Source organism: Pezoporus wallicus, unplaced genomic scaffold (assembly GCF_028554395.1).
Source record: "Pezoporus wallicus isolate ANWC-B61680 ecotype Strahan unplaced genomic scaffold, APGP_CSIRO_Pwel_v1 contig_11304, whole genome shotgun sequence".
Lineage (NCBI taxonomy): Eukaryota > Metazoa > Chordata > Aves > Psittaciformes > Psittacidae > Pezoporus > Pezoporus wallicus.
Window position 1 is genome coordinate 989 of NW_026642106.1, and position 7431 is coordinate 8419.

Consider the following 7431-nt stretch of genomic DNA (forward strand, 5'->3'; position numbering starts at 1 on the left):
CCATAGGGACCCACCCCCATAGCGACCCCCCCCCCCACCAGTGACCCCCAATTCCTTCGTCTCCCCCAGCTCCTCAATCCCCTTGGGACCCAGCCCCCCCCAAACCCCACCCAGGATCCCAATAACCCCACTCAGGCCCTGGCATAACCCCCCCAGTCCCCCCCAAACTCCACTCAGGACCCCCCAATCCCCACTCAGGACCCCCCCAATCACCTCTGGACCCTTTCAACCCCCTTAAGGACTCCTTTAACACCCCCAAACCCCACCCATGACCCCCAACCCCCCCTCCAGGCCCCCCAAACCCCACCCATAACCCCCAAACCCCCCCAACCCCCCCCCCCAGGACCCCCCAAACCCCCACCAGGCCCCCCCATAACCCCACCCCTGACCCCCAAACCGCTCCAAGGCCCCCCCACCCCCCCCCAGGACCCCCCAAACCCCATCCAGGACCCCCAACCAACCCCCAGGCCCCCCCATAACCCCCCCCAGGACCCCCATGACCCCCCCAAATCACCTCTGGACCCTTTCAACCCCCGTAAGGACCCCTTTAACAACCCCATAACCCCCTCCATGCCCCCATAACCCCCCCCAGGACCCCCATGACCCCCCCAAATCACCTCTGGACCCTTTCAACCCCCGTAAGGACCCCTTTAACAACCCCATAACCCCCTCCATGCCCCCATAACCCCCCAGGACCCCCATAACCCCCCCCCAGCCCCACGCCGTCGCACCTGGAAGGCCAGGTCGTGGTACTGCTGCTTCTCGCGCGGCCCCAGCGCGTACCACCACTCGCCCAGGATCTTGCTGACCGTGCGGTTGTCCTGGTTCGGGTGGCGCTGGTGAACCAGGGCCCGGTGCCGCTTGCTGAAGATCATGAAGGCGTTCATGGGGCGCCGGATGTGGTCCTTGTCGCGCTGTGGGGTGCGGGGAGGGGGGGGGGAGTGTCAGTCCTGGCCCAGAGGGAGAGGGCGGGAGGTAGAGAGGCACAGCTGGGTGCACAGAGATGGATTCAGACCCATAGAGACACAGCTGGGTGCACAGAGATGGATTCAGACCTATAGAGACACATCTGGATGCACAGAGATGGATTCAGACCCATAGACACACATCTGGATGCACAGAGATGGATTCAGACCCATAGACACACATCTGGATGCACAGAGATGGATTCAGACCCATAGAGACACAGCTGGATGCACAGAAATGGATTCAGACCCATAGAGACACATTAGGACCCATAGACACACAGCTGGGTGCACAGAGATGGATTCAGACCCATAGAGACACAGCTGGGTGCACAGAGATGGATTCAGACCCATAGAGACACATCTGGATGCACAGAGATGGATTCAGACCCATAGAGACACATCTGGATGCACAGAGATGGATTCAGACCCATAGAGACACAGCTGGATGCACAGAAATGGATTCAGACCCATAGAGACACATCTGGACCCATAGAGACACATCTGGATGCACAGAGATGCATTCAGACCCATAGAGACACAGCTGGATGCACAGAGATGGATTCAGACCCATAGAGACACAGCTGGATGCACAGAGATGGATTCAGACCCATAGAGACACAGCTGGATGCACAGAGATGGATTCAGACCCATAGAGACACATCTGGATGCACAGAGATGCATTCAGACCCATAGACACATCTGGATGCACAGAAATGGATTCGGACCCATAGAGACACATTCAGACCCATAGAGACACATCTGGACCCATACACATCTGGATGCACAGAGACACATCTGGATGCACAGAAATGGATTCGAACCCATAGAGACACATCTGGATGCACAGAAATGGATTCAGACCCATAGAGACACATCTGGATGCACAGAAATGGATTCAGACCCATAGAGACACATTCAGACCCACAGAGACACAGCTGGACGCAGAGATGGATTCAGACCCATAGAGACACAGCTGGATGCACAGAGATGGATTCAGACCCATAGAGACACATCTGGACTCATAGAGATGCATCTGGACGCACAGAGATGGATTCAGACCCATAGACACACATCTGGACCCATAGAGACACATTCGGACCCATAGAGACACAGCTGGGTGCACAGAGATGGATTCAGACCCATAGAGACACATCTGGATGCACAGAGATGGATTCAGACCCATAGAGACACATCTGGATGCACAGAGATGGATTCAGACCCATAGAGACACATCTGGACCCATAGAGACACATCTGGATGCACAGAGATGCATTCAGACCCATAGAGACACAGCTGGATGCACAGAGATGGATTCAGACCCATAGAGACACAGCTGGATGCACAGAGATGGATTCAGACCCATAGAGACACAGCTGGATGCACAGAGATGGATTCAGACCCATAGAGACACAGCTGGATGCACAGAGATGCATTCAGACCCATAGACACATCTGGATGCACAGAAATGGATTCGGACCCATAGAGACACATTCAGACCCATAGAGACACATCTGGACCCATACACATCTGGATGCACAGAGACACATCTGGATGCACAGAAATGGATTCGAACCCATAGAGACACATCTGGATGCACAGAAATGGATTCAGACCCATAGAGACACATCTGGATGCACAGAAATGGATTCAGACCCATAGAGACACATTCAGACCCACAGAGACACAGCTGGACGCAGAGATGGATTCAGACCCATAGAGACACAGCTGGATGCACAGAGATGGATTCAGACCCATAGAGACACATCTGGACTCATAGAGATGCATCTGGATGCACAGAGATGGATTCAGACCCATAGACACACATCTGGACCCATAGAGACACATTCGGACCCATAGACACACAGCTGGGTGCACAGAGATGGATTCAGACCCATAGAGACACAGCTGGATGCACAGAGATGGATTCAGACCTATAGAGACACATCTGGACCCATAGAGATGCATCTGGATGCCCAGAGATGGATTCAGACCCATAGACACACATCTGGACCCATAGAGACACATTCGGACCCATAGACACACATCTGGGTGCACAGAGATGGATTCAGACCCATAGAGACACATCTGGACCCATAGAAACACATCTGGATGCACAGAGGCACAGCTGGGCGCACAGAGACGGATTCAGACCCACAGACACACATCTGGACCCATAGAGACACAGCTGGATGCACAGAGACGGATTCAGACCCATAGAGATACAGCTGGACCCATAGAGACACAGCTGGATGCACAGAGATGGATTCAGACCCATAGAGACACATCTGGATGCACAGAGATGCATTCAGACCCATAGAGACACATCTGGATGCACAGAAATGGATTCAGACCCATAGAGACACATTCAGACCCACAGAGACACAGCTGGACGCAGAGATGGATTCAGACCCATAGAGACACATCTGGACCCATAGAGACACATCTGGATGCACAGAGATGCATTCAGACCCATAGAGACACATCTGGACCCATACACATCTGGATGCACAGAGACACAGCTGGATGCACAGAAATGGATTCGGACCCATAGAGACACATTCAGACCCATAGAGACACAGCTGGACACAGAGATGGATTCAGACCCATAGAGACACATCTGGATGCACAGAGATGCATTCAGACCCATAGAGACACATCTGGACCCATACACATCTGGATGCACAGAGACACAGCTGGATGCACAGAAATGGATTCGGACCCATAGAGACGCATTCAGACCCATAGAGACACATCTGGATGCACAGAGATGCATTCAGACCCATAGAGATGCATCTGGATGCACAGAGATGGATTCAGACCCATAGAGACACATCTGGATGCACAGAGATGGATTCAGACCCATAGAGACACAGCTGGATGCACAGAGATGGATTCAGACCCATAGAAACACAGCTGGATGCACAGAGACACATCTGGATGCACAGAGATGGATTCAGACCCATAGAGACACACCTGGATGCATACAGACACATCCAGACCCATAAGAGATGCATTCAGACCCATAGAGACACATCTGGATGCACAGAGACACATTCAGACCCATAGAGACACATCTGGATGCACAGAGACACATCCAGACCCATAAGAGATGCATTCAGACCCATAGAGACACATCTGGATGCACAGACACACATTCGGACCCATAAGAGATGCATTCAGACCCATAGAGACACATCTGGATGCACAGACACACATTCAGACCCATAAGAGATGCATTCAGACCCATAGAGACACATCTGGATGCACAGACACACATTCAGACCCATAAGAGATGCATTCAGACCCATAGAGACACATCTGGACGCACAGACACACATTCAGACCCATAAGAGACACATTCAGACCCCCAGAGACACATTCAGACCCACAGAGACACACCAGACCCATAAAGACACATTCAGACCCACAGAGACACATCTGGATCCATGGACACACATTCAGACCCCCAGAGACACATCTGGACCCACAGGGACACATCCAGACCCATAGAGCCCCCACTGAAGATGTGGTCCTTGTCCTGCTGCAGAACATTGAGGTCAATGGGGGGTTCTGACCCATAGAGACCCCCTGACCCATAGAGCACCCACTGTGACCCATAGATACACCCTTGCCCCATAGAGACCCATTGAAGGGGTGGGGGCGTGGCCAACCCTGACCCCACCCACTCAGTCGATAGTGCATGGGGTCACACCCCCCATCTCCTGGCTCCTCCCACAGTGGGGCTGTGGCCAATCAGATGTCTCCATCTTCATGGGCGTGGCCACCCACTGCCCTCCCTCTCCCATTGGCTCCACCCCCTCCGTGGGCGTGTCCCCGTTGGCCCCACCCCCTGCAAGTGGCCACGCCCCCATCCAGCTACTCAGTTCCTATTGGCCCCTCCCCCTGCATGCTCCCTCTAAGGGGCAGGGGTTATGGGGTCTATGGGGTATCTCTATGGGGTCACTATGGGGGCTGTGTCTATGGGGTCTCTATGGGGTGTCTGTCTGGGGTTTCTCTATGGGGTCTCTATGGGAGCTATCTCTATGGGGGTCTCTATATGGGCGGTGTCTCTATGGGGCTGTCTCTATGGGGTTTCTCTATGGGGTCTCTATGGGAGCTATCTCTATAGGGGTCTCTATATGGGCGGTGTCTCTATGGGGCTGTCTCTATGGGGTTTCTCTATGGGGTCTATATGGACGGTGTCTCTATGGGGTTTCTCTATGGGGTCTCTACTGGGTGTCTCTATGAGGGTCTCTGGGCATCACTTGGGGGGCTCTGAATGCTCTGGAGGGTCCCAAAGGGGTCTCTGGGTGGTTTGTGGGGTCCCTAAGGGGTCTCTGGTGGGTTTAGGGGCTCAATAAGGGGTCTCTGGATGCTTTTAGGGGGTCCCTACGGGGTCTCTGGGGAGCCCCTAAGGGGTCTCTGGGTGGCTTGGGGGGTCCCTAAGGCATGTCTGGGGGCCCCCTAGGGGATCTTTGGGGGTCCCTAAGGGGTCTTTGGGGGGTCCCTAAGGGGTTATTGGGTGGCTTGGAGGGGTCCCTAAGTCATCTCTGGGGGCTCCCTCAGGGGTCTTTGGGTGGTCCTAAGGGGTCCCTGGGTGCTCTAGGGGTTCCCTAAGGGGCCCCTGGGTGCTTTAGGGACTCCCTAAGGGGTCTCTGGGTTCTTTTGGGACTCCCTAAGGTGTCTCTGAGGGCGTTTGGGACTCCCTAAGGGGTTTCTGGGTGCTTTAGGGGCTCCCTAAGGGGTCCCTGAGGGCTCCTTGGTTCTTTGGGGGGGGTCCCTATGGAGTCTCTGGGTGCTTTAGGGACTCCCTAAGGTGTCCCTGGGTGCTTTAGGGGCTCCTAAGGGGTCTCTGGGTGCTTAGGGGCTCCCTAACGGGTCCCTGTGTGCTTTAGGGACTCCCTAAAGGTGCCTGTGTGCTTTAGGGATTCCCTAAGGGGTCTCTGGGTGCTTTAGGGACTCCCTAAGGTGTCTCTGGGTGCTTAAGGGACTCCCTAAGGGGTCCCTGGGTGCTTTAAGGACTCCCTAAGGGGTTTCTGTGTGCTTTAGGGGCTCCCTAAGGGGTCTCTGGGTGCTTTAGTGGCTCCCTAACGGGTCTCTGGGTGCTTTAGGGGCTCCCTAAGGGGTCTCTGAGGGCTCCCTAAGTGGTCTCTGGGTGCTTTAGGGGCTCCCTAAGGGGTCCCTGGGTGCTTTAGGGACTCCCTAAGGGGTCTCTGGGTGCTTTAGGTACTCCCTAAGGGGTCTCTGGGTGCTTTAGGGACTCCCTAAGGGGTCTCTGGGTGCTTTAGGTACTCCCTAAGTGGTCCCTGGGTGCTTTAGGGACTCCCTAAGGGGTCTCTGGGTGCGTTAGGGGCTCCCTAAGTGGTCCCTGGGTGCTTTAGGGACTCCCTAAGGGGTCTCTGGGTGCTTTAGGGGCTCCCTATATGGTCCCTGGGTGCTCCCTATGGGGTCCCCGTGTGCTTTAGGGAGCCCCTCAGGGCTGTTTTTGGGGTGCTGGGGGGGGGGTTTCCCCTCTGTCTCTGCCCCCACCTTGCTGGGGCTGCGCCCCTCCTTGTCCCCATCCCTGTCCTTGGGGAGGGCGCTCAGCGACTGCGTCCGGCGCTTCCCAGGCCCCAGCGGCAGCGGCAGCTCCGGGGCCACGATCGACAGGAACCTGGGGGGGGGGGAACACCCCAAAACCACGTTATGGGGGGGTCAAACCCCCCCCCTACCCCATAACCCCCCCCCAAAACCCCCACTCACGCGTCATCGTGGTCGCTCTCGGTCTCGCTGTCCAGGCGGGGGGGCAGGGGAGGCTCCTCCTCGGGGCCCGGGGGGGCGGCGGGGGGCGGAGCCACGGGGGGGGCGGCGGGGGGGGGGCTCTGGGGGCGGGTGGCCCCCCCACAACGCCCCGGTTCCAGCCCCGACCCCAGCTCGGGGGCAATGGCGGCAGATTCGGGGGGCTCTGGTGGTTGGGGGGGAATGATGAGGGGGGATCAGACCCCCCCCCCCCTCCAATTAATGGTGTTGTTAATTGGGGGGGGGGGGGTCTCACCTTTGCTCTGATTGGCTGCCGGCGGGTGATTGACAGGCTGGTGGCCCTGGGGGGGCTGCGGGGAGACATCGGGCTGGGAGGGGGCCAGGAAGGGCACGAGCGAGTGCCAGGGGAACACGGCCACGGAGCGAGGCTCCACGTTGGTCCACACTGCGGGAACACGGCAAGACACACGTGGGACACGCGTGGGACACGCTATGAAATGCGTGGGACACGCTATGACACGGTATAACACACGTGGGACACACAATGACACACGTGGGACACGCTATGACACACGTGGGACACGCTATGACACACGTGGGACACGCGTGGGACACGCTATGACACACACAGGACACGCTATGACATGCTATGACAGGCGTGGGACACGCTATGACACGGTATAACACACGTGGGACACACAATGACAGGCGTGGGACACGCTAT

General features: G+C 56.5%; 1 protein-coding gene across 1 annotated transcript; it reads right to left on the bottom strand.

The window, feature by feature from the left end:
• Nucleotides 1–731: 731 nt before the first annotated feature.
• On the bottom strand, nucleotides 732–7197 carry LOC130608747 (protein capicua homolog; the record flags this gene model as incomplete). Its single annotated transcript, XM_057426951.1, has 4 exons — nucleotides 732–914; nucleotides 6498–6621; nucleotides 6711–6912; nucleotides 7003–7197. Coding segments are annotated over 4 exons (704 nt in total), but the record flags the coding sequence as incomplete, so codon positions are not given.
• Between the last annotated feature and the right edge of the window lie 234 nt (nucleotides 7198–7431).